Here is a 21,481-nt window from a genome sequence, read left to right as displayed (position 1 = left end):
GTCAAGAGTGCGGTGGGTAAGAGTGGATACCCATTCAGTCGCCATTTTATAGGCAATTTCCTTAAACATCCCTTATAGACCAGCTTCGTGAATGAGGCCTACTAACGGTAAGACTGACTTTTACTCATACATATATAATGTTAGACTTTTAATTTTATATATAGTATAGGGTGTATTTTACGCTTTTAAAATACTAGGTGGTCAAGTTTAACAATTATACTTTTAATTCAATTAAATTGTAAACTAAAACTTTATGGATTTATCAAAACCTCTTTTAATTATACACCTTAATTAATTAATAAAACCATAAGGGTGTGATATGAACTTTTCAAAACATCACTAGGGTTTTACAATTTAACATTCCTAAATTAAACTTTTAATCAACTTTTAAATTCCAAAACTTGAGGGCAAGTTTTGAAACATTTCAAAAACATTAGGGTTTAGAATTTAAATATACATCAAAATTAAACTTTTAATCAAAATTTAAATTCCAAAACTTGAGGGCATGTTTTGAAACATTTTCAAAACATTAGGGTTTCAACTATTTAAATTTCAAAACAAAAACTTTTGAGTTCAAATTTAAACTATAAAACCTAAAGGGATTATTTTGAAACTTTTCCAAACTTTGTCAAGAATATTCTAGATCACATAATTCAAATAAGGCAATTAACTATTAATTGGTGGTTATCTAATTAGATCTAGTTCAAATTCTTGGAAGATAATGATCAAATAATTTCCATAATTTAACATTTAACAAATAAGGTAACAATTATCTAATTAGATGACTAAAATCTTTTATTTTGACAAGGATAATTATAAGGAATCAATAAAATTCGAATTTTATTAATTTTAAACAATTATGGCAATTATGTTAAGTCAAAATAGGTAAAAATCCCGAAACTGCCTCCTTCTGACACTCGAACTCGCCGAGTTCCTCTAAGGACTCGCCGAATTGGAGCTACTCGCCGAGTCCACATTGGAACTTGCCGAGTTCATCAGACAGGGGGCCAAAAAAATCAATTTTACAGCTTGAACAAACAAACAAGGCATCAATACAATAGAAACCAATAAAGGCTCTGATACCACTGATGGGTTTTAGCTATAAGAACATCCTATGTGCTCATGCAAACCCTAAAGCTTGGATCTAGGTTTCTCTATTGTACATGCTTTTAATCCAAGACTTAAAAGCCTAGATCTAATCAATATAACATATGAATAATGGTTTAGATCATACCTTGATTGTTATATAGTAATAACAATCTCAATTCCTTCTTGTATTGACTTTAGAAAGCTTAGAGACACAAATGTCACTCCTCTAATGGCTCACAAACACCAATAGCAAGAGGATGAAGAGGAGAAGAGAAGGAGGCTGCCCAAAACGTGTGGAAACCCTAGAAGAAGTCTTGTCCACGTTTTTGGGCATAAGGGTTCTTTAAATAGTGAGGCTATTAGGGTTATCTAACAAGGAAACCCTAATTTGGATGCTTAAGCCCTAAGAAACCCATGGTCTCCCTCCTTAAAGGCCTTTGGACGATTTCTAATGGGTTTCCCCATACAATTCGTCCACTCCTTTAATATGGAGTCCATTAGCTCAATATTCAACTATCATATAATTGACAGTTCTAATCCCTTAAGTTTAATTAATGTCTTTTAGTCACAAACTTAATTCTTATTAATTCTTGACTAATATTAATTAAACAATATGATTTCTCCTTTAATATATTATTCTCATAATATATTAATAAATCATATTTAATCCTTTCTATCCATTATTCATCCTATCAAGTTGCTTTGGTGAAGACAACCCAAAAGGACCATGCACCATCGGGTCAAGTACATACCAAAATAGTTATGGACTTAGACACTAATCCAACACGTATAACATATGGCTTATGGATTATTATTTAGTTTTTAAGGCTTAGGTGTATGTCTTATGGCTTAGGGCTTATATAGTGTTGGTGATTTGTTATCATTAATGTTATCATTAATGTTATTTAAGTGTAATGGGATTACTTTGTTGACAAAAAGGGATCTTGATAAATATTAAACAAGTAAGGAAGGTGTGGAGTACACACTTGTTTAAGTTTTATTAAGTATCAAAGTACACTTTCATTTAGGGGTGAAGCCCATGAACGAACAGGGGTCCGTGGACAACGCCCCTCGGAGCGAGGTCCAAGGGGCGGCTGCCCCTGGCGGGGTCGAAGGGGCAGAGCCCCTGGCTACATTAGAAACTCGTTTTTTTTAAGAAATGAACCAATTAGTTGACATTTAAGATAAAATAAATTTAAAATTTTATAAATAAAAATACAAATAGATAAATTTTATTTCAACTTTACATTTAAATTTTCACCCCTTCCATAATTTGACGTAATTTCAATTCTAAAAATCTCGCTACATTATCCTGCTTATTATTTGACCCAAAAATCAAATTTTTATTTGATAGCAAGAACCCTCAACTGGTATACGTTTACCTCCCAAATTGAGGCCGACATTCCAGTATGATGGTGATGATTCTATCGGAGACTCTCTCGCACTCAAGAAATTCATCCATTGCAATTTTAAGAAATTTGAGTTTCCCTCATAACCAAATACAATCGCCTTAATCCTAAACCCTCAAAATTTAAACACCGTTTTGAGATAACCTCCAGGTTATCCTAATTTTATCTTCTTCTTATCTCCATCGCATACTATAACACCATCTCCATTATCTGTCAGATGCCCAAGATATGTGTTTAAGAAATAATAAAGTATGAGGAAAAATCATAATGGATTAGAAGTGGACGCGAGGGGAAGAGATAAGATGGAGTCAGCGTCTATACAGAAGAGAAACCAAGATCTGGCTAAGCGCCGACCCTGTGTATGTCTGATTGTGCAACCAATCAATCTTAAAATAACCAAATATAAGCCTATGCACATCCAAAATCATCAGTACATACAAACGAAAATTAGGTTTGTATCTTCTTCCTAATCAGAACAATGAACCCCATATTTCCCAATTTCAACATTTTCTTTTAATGATCTTTGATTGATGTATTTGTGTTAATGGATAGGGACCGACTCTTTGGTGATATGGTGGTTAGAGTACGATTGGCTTCACACCCCACTAGAATGTAAAACATGGGTTGTATGAGACAATTCCAAGCATCAAAAGGGCGTAGATACGTACAACAATGTAGGTTATTCATTTTACCCTTTTAATCCTTTCATTATCCTTGTCAGTCCTCCAATCAACTTATATAGAATTATATTTTGTAACGTTTTTCATTTATTATAAAATTTGATTTTTGATCGAATGACTAAATTTTGATATAGTCTAGTTCTGGAGAAGATGATGGACGATTCAAAATAAAATCTTGATCTACTCTAATTCCCTGTGTAGGTAATATTCTCATTCTATACTCATTCCCTCCATCGGTTCCTTCAGTTAACTGTAAAAATAAGAAGTAATGGAATGTAGTGCTAATTTTTCAGTGAGGAATTAGGTGTTGATTTTGTTGAAATAAGCTAGGTAGGAAAGTTATAAGGTGTTAATAGTTTCACTTTTGCTTATGCCCACAATGTGCACGATGTAATGCCAAGGTCTAGAAGATGAGAATTTTGCTTTATTTGTTTTCTTTTTTTAAATTTTTGTGGTTTATTTTTATATGTTGGTTTTCTAACTATTTTTATTAGGCCCTAAGTTAATCATTTTAATGTTTGCAAAGCGCTTGCCTCAATTTTTCAGGTTTTTATTTTTATTTATTATTTTTCCATCCATTTACTAATTTTTTTACTATCATTAATTTATGTTATGGTGTATGCTTATTCTTCAGAGATAAAATTTTTATATATTACAATCTTTTGTACAGGATGCAACAAGTCTCTTTCCGGACAAAAATGATGAATTGGAAGAAGTGAGGGAGTTTGTGAGGAAACAAAATGACCAAAACGAAGACATGAAGGAAATAATATAGGCCAAAGTTGGAGAACACAACATAAAATGCGAGCAACTTAAATGACAACTACAATCGACAATGACAGTTATTAACGCTTTTAAATAACTATAAAAGTAGAAATACATAGAGTGTTGATTTGTTTTTCGCAAAGTTTTATTTTAAATTACGTTACTATTCATTTCCATGTAATAAATATTTCTTGTTTTATTTATGGTATAAATTTTATTTGATTTTTTGTTTTTATATATTCGTACAAAATAATTGGGAATTAATTTCTAAAATTAATTATCCATCCATAGCTAGCATCACAACAGATTTAGCTAGGGATTCATTACAACGGATTTAGCTAGGGATTCATCACCACAAATTTTGCAAGAGATTCATCACCACGGGTTTTGATAGGAATTCATCTCTACGGATTTTGCTAGGGATTCATCACCACAGATTGTAACATCCCGGAATATCATAAGTAGAGTTGAAGGGCTAAAAGTGTAAATGTGGTTGGGCAACTCCGCGAGTCCATGGATGGACTCGGCGAGTAGGGTCGCGACTCTGGTCGCATGTTAAGTGACCAACCCGGCGAGTAGCATGGGTGGACTCGGCGAGTTGGTGCTGAGTGGAGAAAACCCTAATTCCAGGGGTTAAGCCCTATATAAAGAACATAACACTTCTTCCCCAGCCTCTTTACCTTCCCTTTGAGTTCCAGAAACCCTAACTTCGCGTGAGCTTTCCTTGGTGAGAGATTAGAGCCTTGGAGGAGGTAATCTTGGAAGGAAATTGAAGAGCAAGAAGATTGGAGCAAGGGGCTTTGCAGAGAATTGATTCATTCATGAGTGGGAGCCTTCATTTGAGGTAATAATCCTTTGTTTGAGCTTTTGTGCATCTAGATCTATCATTTGTGGGGGGGTTTTGGGGGCATAAATGAGGTCCTTCTCAAGTTTGGTGTAAGATCTGAGGTTGCTACCTCAGATCTAGGTTGCTAATGATCCACGAAGCCATAAAGTCTATGCTCAAGAATTGTTGGTGAAGTTCTTTTGTCCCAAACCCAAACCCTAGAGTGTAACATGCTTAGATCTACTTGGATTCACATAAAGTTTGCCACTTTACGTGATGGATGGCTTGTAGAAGGGCAGATCTATGGTTTAGAGCTTCTGCATGGCTTGGAAAGCCCCTGTATGGTTTCAGATCTAAGGGTACTCGGCGAGTTGCTTGAAGATAGGTTGGAACTCGACGAGTTGGAAGAACAACTCGGAGAGTTGGATGAAGATGAGCAGGGACTCAACGAGTTGGAAGAACAACTCGGCGAGCCTGTTGAAGATAGCCTTGGACTCGGCGAGTCTGTTCTTGGACTCAGCGAGTCTTGTCGTGAGACACTAACCTTTCTTCTGGTTGAGCTGTGAATCCGTGAGTCAAGGGATGACTCGGTGAGTCGAGTGTGATAGGACTCAGGGTTGTGGAACTCAGCGAGTCTCGGGGTGACTCGGCGAGTTGAGTCGCGGATTAGGGAAGTTATGTGCAGAGGGGCTCGGCGAGTCATCGGGTTGACTCGGCGAGTAGAGTCAGTTAGGGGATGACTTTGACTTTGACTTTGACCCAGGGGTTGACCAGTTGATTTCCAGGGGCATTTTGGTAATTGTTGGCTTTTGTTTTGAGTTCAGTGTTTTGGTGTTGATCAGTGGTGGAGATCGCATCAGTGGTCGGAGCAGCTTGGGTTTATCGGTTCAGTCGGCAGTTGCGAGGTGAGTTATCCTCACTATATTAACATGGTATAAGGCACCAAGGCCGGCCCTTTATCGGATTGAGATCCGGGTATCGTTGTTATGTTATTGCTTGCTATGTTTGCATCCTGGTAGTTAGGATGGTATATGCTAGTGACCGGTTAGGTCGGTATCCTGGGTAGGATGATGATATTTTATGTGATCTGCTAGATCTTCTTGGTTGAATGTGAATTGCTATATGATTGAATGTTTATGTGCACATGGTTGCTGGACTGGAGTTAGGTTGAGGCGGGTCTTGCTTTGTGCTGTAGGCCAACATACCCAAGGCAGACAGGTTGTCCCGGAGGCCCAGCGAGCGGTCCGGATAGGCTGCAGGCCCCAAGAGGGCGGACCAGACGTGCCGAGGCTCGAAGAGTGGACCAGACCAACTGAAGGCCCGGTGCGGGCGAACCAGTCATACTGTAGACTCAGAGAGTGGACCAGGTGGATTAAAGTCCCGGTGCGGGCGGACCAATCACACTGTAGACTCGATGTATATGGCTATACTCGGAGGGTGGACCAGGTGGACTGTTGGCCGGTGCGGCGGACCAGTCACACAGTAGACCCGAAGTGCATGGCTGTTCTGTGTTCTTATATGATATGCCATATTATGCATGTATGGTATATGTGGTTGGTATTTTGGGGGTATCTCATTACAGTTGTGGTTTAATGTTTTTCAGGTTCTTCAGGAGATCGTGGCAAGGCAAAGGCGAGATCGTACCGCTCCTCATGATTATGTTTTATGATGTGGTTCTGGGAAGACTCTGATAATAATTGTATTGAAAACCTTTTTGTAATAACATTATGAAAATGAGTTGTTTTTGAAAAGTTAAAATTGGTTGAAATTTTATGGTCGTTACACAGATTTTGCAAGGGATTCATTGCCATGGAATTTGCTACGGACCCACTACAACGGAATTTGTGATGGAAGAACTACTACGGAATTCACAACGGAATCCTACTGTGGAATACACAATGAAATTTTATCTACAACGGATTTCATTCCGTTCTTACATTTGTGACAGGATGATTGTTTCCCTAGCAAACCCTCACTACGACGTTTTTAGGTACGGAAATCGGTCGTTGCAAATTTCGTCCCTATTCGTCTTTTGCAACGGAATTTCAGCTTTTCGCAATGGATTCCTTCCCTAACAAAATCGCGTTTTTCTTGTAGTTGTATTTTTGGGATGTTTCAGTAATTCTGAGTCATTGGAAAATTTTCAATATATAGCAGAACGAATAAGAAGAATCAAATTAGGCAGAAAGATAAAAGTTTCTCCAATCTGAAAAGAAGGGAGACTACTTTAGTATCGTGTTTTATTATCATCGTAGTGATGATGAAAACCATATCACAATTGATCCTATAAGGACATCTTAGTGCACTTGTATGGCTAAGAAGAGGAATCGTGAATAGTTGAAATGGTTAAATCAAGAAGATAAATCATACTTCGTTCCAAAATTACTCCAAGATTGTAACTTGAGTGACATAATCCTAAGAAAGGTTTATAACACTCATCAAATGTAGAGTAAAATGTTTCTTACTCTTGTACATTTGAAATTGGTAAGTGGTGATGTCTTGGATAAGACAAAGACCAACTAAGACCAGTTGTGTGAAGTGTTTGTCTCAATAAGAAACTACACTAACTCTTGAATATTTGTTTGTCAAGGAATGTTTCTTGAAAAAGAGAATCTTATATGTCAAGAGGTCAGTGAGAGTCTTAAAGATCTTGAAAAGTTTCAAGAACTGATCTAGACTAGCCCTATTGTTAATCACTAGCCCACGACTTGAGGTTTTTAACCTATTATATTGACATATTCTTGTTTCTGTGCCCATTCCAGTTAAAGTTGACTATACATATGAGTTCTATGAGTGCTTAATTGTTTGCTTAACAACTTGAAAGCAATGGTAGGCCTTTGAGCTGCCAGATGGCAAGAAATTAAGTTTGAACAAGTTCAGTCCATATGAGTTTGGATTTGTCACTAACCTTGTCTTGTGATTATGGTCATGACAAATTCACATGGATAGGAACACATACACCATAAAATCTAAGTGTCATAAGGTTTCTCTCCAATTCATGAAAATGATTGTGAGGAAACACTTTCACTAAGTGGATTTTAAAGAGTTAGCAAGTGTGATATTTGCATTCTTAAATTCGATTATGATTACGGCATCCTTCTTAATAGTTCGAATTGTGAGAAATGGCAAAAGGTCTAAACATTTGAGCCTTATTGTTGTAAGTTCTAAAATTGTTTAGACACACATGTGAGCTATCTAAGAAAATGTGTATGAGCTTATATAAAGGTTTATCGAAGCATCTCGTATCAGAAATTTGAACTTTGGTAAGAAAGTCAACAACTTTTGATTTCTAGAAGTCCAGCTTATTTCTGGGTACATATCAAAGCTATTGGGGGCATAAGTGTTATGCTAGTAAGATAATAATTATTATGCTGGTGGGAGCATAGTTATTATGGTGAGTGTTGCGAGTTAGCAATGTTATTTATAGAAAACAAAAGTTTCAATTTGCAAAGTTGCAGGGTTTGAGAAGTTGTTTTGCGATAATTAATGGAAAGGAATTCATACTTCATTTTCAATTCTAAAAGTTTAGATTGAGATTTTAATCAAATTTAGTCAAGGACATATATGAATGTTATGTTGAAAGCTTCGACATAAGGAAATTCTATATATGGAAATATTATAGCTGGTAAAGTACTGTATCTTTATGTAAGACATTATGAATCGTATCCCATATGCTTCGGGTATAGGATCGATTGCATATGCTATAATATTCTCATGTTCTAATTTTCCAAACAAAATGAATCAGAAGTAGGACCAAACTGAGAGTTAGCAGCATAAACAAAGATGAATTTGTGAATGAGAAATACAAGTTTCCTATCTTCATAGGAATCAATGGGAGAATGGAAAAGGGAAAAAAGGACTTGAACTAGATATGACTAAAGTGGTTAAATAATTGCTAAGGACAATCCAAGGTTCACTAAGGATTGGTCACTTGTGGGCTATTGGAAGTATATTAATGTATGGACCATATTGGTATAATTCTGAATAGATAGGATTCTATTAAGAATGGATAGTCATATGGCAATTATGGAAAAGTTTCCATCATGGGAGTTGGATATCAAGAATCTATGAGTAAGTTAGAAACTTTTATGCAAGAAGGATGTTCAAAGCAATGTACTTTCAATATGAGACTTTGCTTCCATGGAATTGGTCCAGTAACCAATGTCCAAAGGGAATACTTTGTAATGTCTGTTGTCAAGTCTCTATGACTTTTGTGCATAGTCATTACAAAAGGATCACTGCATATAAGCTTAGAAGCTAACATATTACAGTAAGTGGCAAGGACCTAGTATTATTACAATTACGATAAAGATTTGTAATTGTGAAATAAGTGTCATTGGAAATGTTTACAATTGATCTATTTCATAAAGTAGGGACCATAGGTAAACATAGTGTGCATGCTTGGAGCATGGGATGAGTATTGTTTTAATTCAAGTATTTAGTTGATAAATCGAAACATTATACAATGAATAATATGTAATCAATATGGTGATTAAATAAAAGGTGTTTATTTATATTAAAAAGTTTTGAGAACATATTGGATTCGATTATTATTGTGTTTCACTTTGCATGTTTTGAATTTCCGAATATCAAGGTTATTCAAACTATCCACAGTCGATCATACTTTGGAAATAGGTATTGAAGCTAGATTGTCATGAATGGGTCGGTAGATTGTCTAAAGGCGTTTAGACATTGCACAAGTTTGCTGTAGTGTTTATGAGTACTTCTGGAATAAGATTAGAGTATTAGATTAAACCCACGCTCATCCGAATCAGTTCACGGATTTTATCACGAGTGATTGTGAGACGATAATATCTTATATTCTTGAAACCAAGACATGTGAGTTGTAGTTTGCAAGTCGGTTGCACATTGACATATGTAAACGCACCAGTAACTTGGTGTTATAAAACATATTTTGTGTGTGATTTGATGAATACCCTAAGCCCTTGGTCAAGCCTGGACTGATTTGATTTGTTCAATTAGTCGGTCTTCATCAATAGGAAATCGAGAAACAACACATGAACAGAGAGAATGATTATAATCCATGTCTAAGTTCATACAATATCTAGAATGGAGGAATATATGATCCCTTATTAAATGGACGCATCATTTGACTGGGTCAGAGTTCGACAACGACTTTTAAGAGCTACGATTGCTAGTTAGGATTTTGGATTCGTACTTGCAATAATAGTTATTAGACTTATCAAAGTGGGAGACTGTTGGATTTGGTGTCTAAGCCCATTACTATAATTGGTAGGTACTTGACCCAAGAGTATCATGGTCCATTTGGGTTGCTTTTACCAGAATAATCTGATAGGATGGATATTTGAGAAAGAGGTTATTTATGATTTATTAATATATTACAAGTATAATATATTAATATGAAATCATATTATTTAATTAGTATTGATCAAGAATTAATTTGGAATTAATTTTGTGATCAAAAGAGACTAATTGAATTAATAGGGACTGATTATGTAAATCAGTGATATATATTGTTTGGGCTATTGATCCATGGTGGGATAAGTTTATGTAAGTATCCATAATAGTTGGGCCACATGAGATGTGGATCATAACCCAAGTGTATGGATTAGTGTTTACCCATGACTCTTAGAATCCTACAATATATATATATATATATATATATATATATATATATATATATATATATATATATATATATATATATATGTTACCCCTAAGCCAAAATCGACACACCTAAGAGTTCTAGGAAGAGAGAAAAACGATTTTGGAGTCTCTAAACCTCTCTCTCAAAGTCCTCCTTTGTTCATGGTGTTTGTGAACCATTTGAGGCATCACACTTGAGGTGCTAAGCTCTTGAAAGGCCAAAACTACAAGCTACAATAAAGAGGTATTATTCTAACTATTTTTATGATTCATGTACCAAAATTGTATGCTAGTTTTAGGCTTCAGGCTTTGGAAATTTTATCGCATGTATAATTAGAGAAAACATAGATCCAAAGCATCTAGGGTTGTATGTGCACCACAGGAGTGTTATAGTGCTTAAAACCCAACACTTTGCAATGGCATTGTTTCTTTTCTTGTGAGAGCAATAAGAAGGGCTTATTCCTTTAATATCGGTAATTTTCCACGCAATGGCATTGTTTCTTTTCTTCAAGACTTGAACTAACTCTTCTTTTTCATATTTGGTGAGGTCAAAATCTATAATCACAGGTTTTTGATTACCCTCCTCCAAAAATGCATATTCTAAGTGTTCCGGCAAAGGTTTCAGCTCTAAATTCGGATTTTGAACAGTAAACACGTCGAGTCCGGACACCAAACTCATGGAGTTGCACCCGGTCTTCACGTATGATCGTGTTTTTTCGTTTTAACTCATCGAGTTAGTCTCTTCAACTCGTCGAGTTGCCTTTTCAGAGCTTGTTATTAGTTCTTCGTATTCACTTTCTTCGCCCAGTCTTTCTATCTCTTGCAGGTCTCGTTTAGCATCAAAGTCATTTTCAAAGGCCATGGGTAATTTTCTTGAGTTGTCCTCTTTCCATTATTCCATTAGTTCTTCCAAAGTGTCCAACGAGAATTTTGTGTTGTCACTATACTTAGAATGCTTCATAGCTTGATCAACTCCAAAAGTAACTGACTCCTCTCCCACCCGAAGGGTAAGTTTGGATTCTCTTATGTCCACTATGGCACTTGCAGTGTTTAGGAAAGGTCGTACAAGAATGATTGGCACTTGATGGTCTTCTTCCATATCTAGCACTATAAATCCATGAGAAATACAAATTTATCAACTTTCACCAATAAGTCCTCGCATATCCCCCTTAGAAATGTCACTGTCTTGTTCGCCAGATGAATTCCCATTCAAATCGGTTTCGGATCTGGAAGGTTCAACTTCTTAAAGAATGAGTATGACATAAGGTTAACACTCGCCCCCGAATCAGCAAATGCATAACTAGTAGCTAAGTTACCGAATCGGCATGGCAAAGTCAAACTACTCGGGTCACCCATCTTCTTTGGCAATTTTTTCAACATTGTTGCTGAAAAATTTTCATTGAGAACCACGTTGGATACCTCTTCCATCTTCTTTCTATTTGTGAGTAATTCCTTTAAGAACTTGGCATACTTAGGCATTTGTGAAACCGCCTCAATGAAAGGAATGTTAATTTGAAGGGATTTGATGTGCTCGAAGAACTTTTGATAGTCTTCATTCTGATTCTCTTATCTAGCTCGACCTGGGAATGGCAATAGAGGTTGATATGGTTTTAAATGAGGGTCATTTTTCTGATCAGACTGAGAACTCGTCGAGTTCTTCTTGGCAACTCGATGAGTTGCGTCAAATTTTTGTGATTTTGAATTTTCTTTCTGTTCCTCTTGCACCTCTTTAGGATCTTCATTTTGGATTTAGGCAAGAGGGGTGACTATCTTTCCACTCCAAGTCGTCACTATGTTGATTTAGGTGCCTCTCAGATTTTTCTCGATATTACTTGGAAGTCCACCCAGTGTTCTTTCGTTGATTTGTTGTGCAAGTTGGCCTAATTGTTTTCCAATGTTAAGGATAGAGGCTTGTTGATTTCTCATTAATGCTTGTTGATCTTTCATCATTTCTTGTTGTTCTCTTATTGCATCATCGGTTTCGTTGTGTCTTTTCTCGGATGTGGCTACAAATCTTGTGAGCATATCTTCAAAGTCCATTTTCTTTTCTTGCACCGGGTCCTCCATTTGATAGAAATCTCTTGTCTTTAGCCTATATTTCTCCTCCTTTGCCTTCTTGTAATCATCGTATGGTAGCCACTCCTTTTTCGGTTTTCACCAATCCTCATCATATCTATCGCCACTCGAATAACACACCTGCACTTTCCGGTTCCCATGCTCGTCAAGATCACAATCTTTAGTAAGGTGAGGCCCGCTACAATTTTCATATCCCACCCAGATGGCGTGGATGGATTGATCCATCTTTGTCATTCTTCGGTCCAAACTCTCTAATTTAGCCATCACCGTCGCCATATTATCGGAAACTAAGTTCACCGCCCATCGAGTTGAATCATTCCTTGGGTTATGATATTCTCTAGAGTACTTAGAGAATTCTTCAATTAGCTCCTTTATAACCGTGGGTGCTTTCTTCGTGAGTGGTCCTTGGGAGTCAAGGAGATGCCTAGTTATCACGTTCACTCCATCATAGAAAATAGAGACTTCTTGTTAAATGTTTAGATCATTGTGGGGGCAGTTCCTCAACAAGCCTTTGTATCTTTCCCACGCCTCATAGAGTGACTCGCCTACTTGTTGCTCGAAATTTGCAATAGCTTTCTTCAACTTTGCTATTTTTGAGGGAGGACAAAATTGATCAGAGAAATCTTCACGCAATTTAGCCCATGTGGTGATGGATCCTGGAGGGAGTGATTTTAGCCAATCTTTCACGACTCCCTTAAATGTGGTCGGTAGTATACAAAACAAAACAGTCTCGCGAGGCACATTAGGAATGTTGAAGTAGTCGGCTATGTCGTTGACCTCGTCGATGTGCTTGTATGCGTCTTCATGATATTTCCCGTAGAATGGGATGTTCTTGATTTGGGAGAGTATGTGACCTTTCAGCTCAAAGTTAGCAGTTGTTGGAATCATAGGTTACACGAGTCCTCCTAGTATCATCACGCATCCTTTTCTTGTACCCGCCTTTGGTGATGTCTACGATATCAGCCATGGTGTTATCAGGTTTGCTTTGTTGCTCACTTTCTTCTTCGGACTCTGTTTCGTACTCGATATCCTCCTTCTTACGGTCTTCGTCCTTCAGTGTTGTGCTGGATTCTCCCACTTGCTCTCCCTTTTTTCTTGCCAAAGACCAATTTGAGATTCTTAAAACGTGACTTCTTTGGGGTTGCAAATTCCCTACGGTTTTATCACTGTTCTTCTTACCTGAAAGAAAACTGAAAACATGCGTAAAACAAACAAAACAAAACAGTAACGAAACTGAAAAACGCGACGAACTCGTCGAGTTCAATACTGCACTCGACAAGTTCAACGCTAACACAGAAAACTAAAAACAAAAATTTTAAAAACAGAAAAGCTAGTAACTTAAACTAAATACATAACTAACGAAAATAGTAACTTTATGCAAGATAAATCTTATACAAAAGGATCGATAACACTAGCAATTAAAATAACTATTAGAACCGTTCCTCAACAACGGCGCCAAAAACTTGATGTGTGTGAAATGCACTAGTTTTAATCCTACTAATTTAAATACAAAATAAACACACGAAAGGCAGTGTACCTATCAACTAGAAATATCGTACAAGCAATCAGGGTATCAAACACAGGGAACGGTAACAATTAAGATTAACTACTAGAATTACCTAAATAAAAAAACAAGTAATAAAAGATGGTTTTCTCTAGTTTTGAAAGACTAGAAACTTAAATCAGAAAATAACACCCAACAAAACAATTAACAACTAAAGAGAATAGAAGGTAACTAGATTCAATAATAGAAGAGACTTTTGTTCAAATTCGATTCATTTATTCCTATGGTTGATTTCATGGAAAGTGCAATGGATTAATATGTCATTGGCTACCGATTTCTAATGTGATTAACTTCATGTTCACTATTACTAATCCTTAGCAAACTGGTTAATTCAAATAGTGGCCAATTGATTAAACTAACAAGTTTCCTAGTGTTGAGTTCGGATCAAGTAAGACTTGTAATATTAGTTAACTAAATGTGTCAATTCAATCAACTCATGTATGGTTGTTCATCATACATTCTTACACATTAATGTACTTGTTTTCTAGTTAATCCTAGGATCATATTCACTAATAGTAGGCATACAATATTGTGTTCACAAAATTATATGATTCAAGCAATTAAAAATATGTTCATGCAACTCAACAACTTGATTATTAACAAAAAATAATTATTATCAACACATAAGGGTCTTTAACAAGCTTAACAAGACAATTCACCAAATCAAATTAATCCAAGCCATAAAATCACACCATATTCATAAATTCATCTACTCTAAACAGAAGCTAAAAGCTTTTAGCTCATATCTACAACAATTAACAATCTAAAATCCAAATCTAATGATTCAAACATGGTTTATGCAAAAGATTAAGAAAAAGAATAGTGTTTATTGCCTTTGATCTCTTCTAACTTGACTTCCAAGTTGAATTCTCGAAAACTAGAGCTTCAAGAACCCTTCAGATCGCTAATGAGTCGCAAAAGGTCTCCAACATCTTTTGGGTTTCGGGAATAACCGATATATATATATATATATATATATATATATATATATATATATATATATATATATATATATATATATATATATATATATATATATATATATATATATATATAAGAATTTTCAAAAATTACGCCTCAACTCGTCAAGTTATTAGACCCAACTCGACGAGTTCTTTACTTAAACGCGTGTATGACATGTACGGTAAGGCATTGTTGGTTCACGAATATTCCATCCTACTCGTCGAGTTGATGACCAACTCGTCGATCGAGTTTCTCGTCTTTTAAGCTTTATTTCTTTAAACTTTAATTCCCAAGCTTCCAATTGCTAGTTCTGCTTCTTTTATCACTCGAGCATGTCTTTAAGGCTGAAAATATAATTTTAACATAATTAAGTACCTTTTGTTCATAAACCGAGAGAAAATAGCCAAAAAGTATTAAGATATTATACAAAATATATGATTAAACATACACATATCAGTAATACTCATATATGAATATACATATTCATATACAAATATTACGTATTATATATTCACATATGATTATTCATATATGATTAAGGTGGTTGTTGGCGGAGGTAGCAGGGGTAGCGGTGGCTAAGGTGGTGGTGGCAGCAGTGTCAAAGGTGACAGTGGTAGAGGTGGTTAAAGTGGTGTTGAAGGTGGCGATGGTTCCAGGGCTAGCAGTGGTGGTAGTGGTGGTGGCGAAGGTGGTGGTCGCAGTGGTGGTAGAGGTAGTAGTGGTAGAGGTGGCGGAGGTGGTAGTGTAGAGGTGGTAGAAGTCGTAGTGGTAGTGGTAGTGTGGAGGTAGCAGATAAGAGGACAAGTAGAGAATTCATATATGAATATACTTACATTTATATTCACGTATGAATATTACCTTTCCTTTGTCACACAGGTACGCCGGAGTGTTTTGCGGCAATAAATAAATATGTGGTTGAGAATGATTCATTCATTCTCAACCATTTTTCTCATTTGAATTCTCTCTCTCTATCTCTCTCTCTATGTCTATATATATATATATATATATATATATATATATATATATATATATATATATATATATTGAAGGGTTTTGAGCATACATGCAAAATATGATTTCCAAGGTTCATATTCCTATCTAGCATACATGGGGAACTTTTATTCTACAAGATGGCTAGAATTACCTACCTTGTAGGTTATTTGATTCCTTGAAAACCTTGAGAGCCTAGCACCCCAAGTGTGATGCCTCAAATGCTTCACACAACACCAAATGCTTTGGAATGGCTTTGAGAGAATGTATAACACTCTAAAAATCGACTTGCCCTCTCTTTTCCTTAGTGTGTAGCCGATTTTGGTAGATAACATGTTCCTTATATAGTGTGTCACATCTAGGGTTACACCATGTAAACCCTAATGTGACATGACTCTTCATTTCCATGACCCATAGGTTTGTAACTCCCATGGAGCATCCTATAGGTTTAACCCAACTTGATAATCCATGGAGTCTTTTAGCCCACTATACAAGTTATGGAAGATTTACATAACCAACCCATATATTTAATTAGTTATCTTTTGATCACTTAATTAATTCCAAATTAATTCTTGATCAATACTAATTAAATAATACTATTAATATATTAGAACTTATAATATATTAATAAACCACAAGTGTTATTTCTCCAATTTAATCTATCCAAATGCATGATGCCATTCAACCCAAATGGACCATGCCGGGTCGGGTCAAGTACATACCAGAAATAGTTATGGACTTAGACACCTTATCCAACAATCTCCCAATTGGATAAGTCTAATATCTATAACTGCAAGTATGACTTTAGGAACCGATCAACAATCGTAGCTCTTTCAAGGTCTCTCGGAACTGAGAAGAAGATGATGTGCCATTTAAGATAAGTGATCATATAATCCTCTGTTCTAGATATCAGTTGGACAAATACATGGAACAATATCTTACTTATAGTCCAGCAGTTTGTTTCCCGATATCCGATTTGTTTCACATAGAACTAAATTGAACACACCAATTCGGTTCTGACCGGTACCGGTACATAGGTCAAAACAGAATCATCGAGGGGCCCAGATATCGCTTCTAATCCAAGAAGGAACAGATAAACTTCGACTCATATGCTTATTCTACTACTTGTTGAATCACAAACAAAAGTGTGTTTTATAACATCGAGTTACCAATGCGGTTTCGTATGATCAACGCATAACCAACTCATAGGCAACAAGTCATATATCTGGGTTTGAAGACTTCTATGATATTACTGTCTCACGATCACTCGAGATAAATTCCATGAAGTGATACCCGTGAGCGTGGGTTGAGTCCAATGCTCAGATCTTATGAACACTCATGAGTGTTGTAGCCATGTCCAATAACTTAAACCTCTACAAACAACTCATGACAGTCTTGATTTATACCTACTTCCAACATATGACCAACTATGGAGATTCGAATAATATGATATACCAATCATAATTATTCTGGATGTCAAAACATGCAAAAGAAATATAGTAAACAATTGACAAGAGATAGCAACACTTTACTCATAAATAAACACAACTTTTATTCATCATCAAATGTCAATTACACCTTACAAAAGTAAGAACCATAGGTAAACATTGTGTGCATGCTAAGTGCATGAGACAAGTGTGATAATTCAAGTAAGAAGTTGATTACCCGAAACAACAAATAATGAGTAATCGATATGGTGATAAATAAAAGGAGTTTTATTTATACTCAAAGGTTTGAGGCCATATGGGATTAGTATTATTCTTGTGTTTCACATTTGCATGTTTTGACTTCCAGAATAATTGAATTTATTAAGAATAATCGAATTATTCGAACGGGCCACAGTCGTTCATATGTTGGAAGTAGATATGAATGAAGACTGTCGTGAATTGGTGTGTGGATTGTCTAAAAGAGTATTAGACATAAGCAAATGTTTGCTGCAACGTTCATGAGTACTTATGAATATGATTTGAGCATTCGATTAAACCCACGCTCACTTGGATCACTCCATGAATTGTATCACGAGTGATTGGTGAGACGATAACATCTTATATTCTTGAAACCGAGATGTGTGAGTTGTATCTTGCAAATCGGTTGCACATTGATAATATGTAAACACACTAGTAACTTGGCGTTATAAAACATATTGTTGTGTGTGATTCGGCTAGTAAGTGCAAGCAAGCATTGTATCAAAGTTAATCCGTTCCTTTTATCCAAAGTAGGATAAAAGCGATATCTTTGGGCCCCTCGATGATTTAGTGTTGACAAACGTAAATGCTCGGCCGGGCTAGGGCTAATTTGATTTGTTCAATTAGTCAGTCGTCATAAATTGGGAATCGAGATATAGTACAAAGAGAATGATTAGAAATCATGTCTTACGATATCTAGAATGGAGGAATATATGATCCCTTCTCTAAGGACACGCGTATCTGATAAGATCAGAGTTGACAGCGGCTTTGGAAAGCTACAATTGCAGATCAGGATCTGAAGTCATACACAGAATAGTTATTAGACTTATCCAAGTGGGAGACTGTTGGATTAGTGTCTAAGTCCATAACTATTTTGGTATGTACTTGACCCGATGTTGCATGGTCCTTTTGGGTTTCCTTCACCAAAGCAACTTGATAGGATGAATTATGGAGAGAAAGGATTAAATATGATTTGTTAATATATTATGAGAATAATATGTTGAAGGAGAAATCATATTGTTTAATTAATATTAGTCAATAATTAATTGGTAATTAGTTTTGTGACTAAAAGAGATTAATTAAACTTAAGGGACTGGAATTGTAATTATAAGATAATTGCAATTTGGGCCATGGATTGCCTTGTATTAAGGGGTGGACGAATTCTATGGGGAAACCCATAAGGAAATCGTCCAAGGCCCTAATTAAAGGAGTCCATGGGTTGCTTAGGGCTTAAGCATCCAAATTAGGGTTTCCTTGTTAGATGACCCTAATAGCCTAACTATATATACATCCCTTATGACCCAAAAACGTAGACAAGCAACCTTCTAGGGTTTCACACGTTTTAGGGCAGCCTCCATCCTCTCTCCTCTTCATCCTCTTGCTTATGGTGTTAGTGAACCATTAGAGGAGTGACATTTGTGACTCTAAGCTTTCTAAAGTCAATACAAGGAGATTTGGGATTGTTATTGCTACATAACAATCAAGGTAACATCTTAAACCTATTATCATGTTAATATGATTACTTGAATGCTAGAATTAGGGTTTATAGCCTTGGATAACTTGCATTTACAATAGAGAAACCTAGATCCAAGCATTAGGTTTTTATGAGCACATAGGATGTTCTTAGGACCAAAACCCATCAGTGATATCAGAGCCAAGATTGGTTTCTATTGTATTGATGCTATGAATATTGAAAAAAAATTCGATTTTTTTGTTTCTGGGGGCTGAACTCGCCGAGTTCATGATGAACTCGACGAGTCCATTCCTGACTCGACGAGTCGGCTGGTCAGAAGGAGGGAAAACCGGGATTTCTTGCTGTTTTTGCTTAAGGATAGTTGCCTTATCATACTAGATCAATGTAAATCCGATTTTTAGATATATATGACTATATTCTTGATCTAATTAAAGATATTTATCGATTAATAAAATATTTGTTTCCTTATGTGATAATTAATTAATTATTTTGATTAAATTGGTAAATTGTTTTGCAAGAAATTATTAAATAAATCAAATATGGATAATTATGTGATTAAATGTTAATTAAGATTATTTGTTTTTTGATCCTTGTGTTATGAAAAGTTTCATATTTTTCCCTTTAGGTTTTATAGTTTAAATTTGAACCCAAAAGTTTTGTTGTTTTGAAATTTAAATAGTTGAAACCCTAATGCTTTGAAAAAGGTTTCAAAACTTGCCCTCAAGTTTTGGAATTTGAATTTTGATTAATTGTTTAATTTTGATGTATATTTAAATTCTAAATCCTAATGTTTTGAAATGTTACAAAAACTTGCCCTCGAGTTTTTGAATTTAAAAGTTGATTAAAAGGTTTAATTTAGGAATGTTAATTCTAAAACCCTAGTATTGTTTTGAAAAGTTCAAATCACACCCTTATGGTTTTATTAATTAATTAAGGTGTATAATTAAAAGAGGTTTAATAAATCCATAGAGTTTTTGGTTTACAATTTAATTGAACTAAAAGTATAATTGTTAAATTTGACCACCTAATATTTTAAAAGTGTAAAATACACCCTATACTATATATATAACATTAAAAGTCTAACATTATATACATATATATATATATATATATATATATATATATATATATATATATATATATATATGTATGAGTAAAAGTCAGTCTTACCGTTAGTAGGCCTCATTCACGAAGCTGGTCTATAAGGGGTGTTTAAGAAAATTGCCTATAAAATGGCGATTGAATGGGTATCCACTCTTACCCACCGCACTCTTGACTAGTGGAGGGTCGTTAGCCGAACGGGTAGGATAGGACGAAACCTTCCATTATAAGTATAATGATATACTAAAGTAACTAAATGTTTTTCAAATTCCCAATCTTAGTTACTTAGGCAAAAGTGAATTGATGCAATTCCATGAAATTACACTTTGTGCCCTTGCGAAGACGTTAGTGGAGCGTGTGTGGTTTACCGGCACACTAAATGGTTCTAAGCAAAGGTAGCAAAGGGTGACTCAATGTTTGTCATAGTTCGGTGGAGCGTGTGTGGTTTACCGGCACATCAGATAGGTGACTGTAACATGTGAGGGCACCATGTAAGTTTGCATGGTTATTCACACCCGCTTTGTGATCCTCAGCATCCCAGTCACAAACAAGAGGGGCATATCGAGATTTAAACATGCCATTGAAATGTTCAATGAATCTCATAGGATCTAGGAGTTTTCATAGATTTAAAACTTAAATTTCTTTTTCGTTTTTCATGGTGGAAATTAGTGAACCGTCATTCACTTACCTTCAAATATTCTGCAATTAGGGTTACGGCATCCCTCTCCCAAGTTGTAGAATATTGTGTTGGGTCCTAGCCTTAGTATCTCATTTGGGTGATTTACTAAGGACTCAATCAATCAACTAACTTGAATTCGTTTTTCTCCCGTTTTGTAGATATCAAAGTTCGACATCTATGGTCTTCCCAAATCCCGTGGAACAAGCATTCCACATGAAGATGATATTCCACGATTCGATCGAGGAACTAGAAATCATCCTTCACTTCCTCCACCTCCTCCAATTATTCTCCCTAACCCACAAGTTCAAAGGCTTGAAAAGTTCAAGATCACTCAAGCCCTTTTGGCAAGTAAACATAAAGAAGGAAAGCCGGTGTGTGCACATGTCCTAGGGATGAAGTCACACATTGATAGGTTAAGAATGTTAGGATCCGTTGTCTGTGAGGAAATGGCTGTTGATTGGGTTCTTCAGTCACTTCCTAACTCATATAGTGAGTTCGAAAGAGAGTACTATATGACGAACTGCGACGTGACCCTTATAGATCGCACCTATA

The 21,481-nt window shown here is 35.8% G+C and overlaps 1 protein-coding gene and 1 long non-coding RNA gene across 2 annotated transcripts; one reads left to right on the top strand and one right to left on the bottom strand.

Annotated features, from left to right (window-relative positions):
- Nucleotides 1-2,451: 2,451 nt before the first annotated feature.
- Nucleotides 2,452-4,115, top strand: LOC145094871 (uncharacterized). Its single transcript, XR_013703618.1, has 4 exons — nt 2,452-2,949; nt 3,051-3,172; nt 3,313-3,379; nt 3,849-4,115. It is a non-coding gene; the product is annotated as an uncharacterized LOC145094871 (long non-coding RNA).
- Nucleotides 4,116-11,289: 7,174 nt separating this feature from the next.
- LOC145096203 (uncharacterized) lies at nt 11,290-11,876 on the bottom strand. The gene is made up of 2 exons (XM_079033964.1): nt 11,714-11,876; nt 11,290-11,504 (listed from the first exon to the last, which is right to left on the bottom strand). Exons 1-2 carry the CDS (start codon nt 11,874-11,876, stop codon nt 11,290-11,292), a joined length of 378 nt encoding a protein of 125 aa, XP_078890090.1.
- Nucleotides 11,877-21,481: the final 9,605 nt, after the last annotated feature.

This window comes from Lactuca serriola, chromosome 3, assembly GCF_051521515.1.
Source record: "Lactuca serriola cultivar US96UC23 chromosome 3, Lser_US96UC23_V15, whole genome shotgun sequence".
NCBI classification, from domain to species: Eukaryota; Viridiplantae; Streptophyta; class Magnoliopsida; order Asterales; family Asteraceae; genus Lactuca; species Lactuca serriola.
This window is presented reverse-complemented; position numbering and strand designations above follow the sequence as displayed.

Bases quoted from the DNA above. Each gene is read 5' to 3' on its own strand.
- LOC145096203 (XM_079033964.1), bottom strand. From the start codon at position 11,876: ATGCCTAAGTATGCCAAGTTCTTAAAGGAATTACTCACAAATAGAAAG. The intron at 11,505-11,713 runs GTAACTTAGCTA...ATGGATTTATAG, and splicing joins GACTTTGCCATGCCGATTCG to TGCTAGATATGGAAGAAGAC.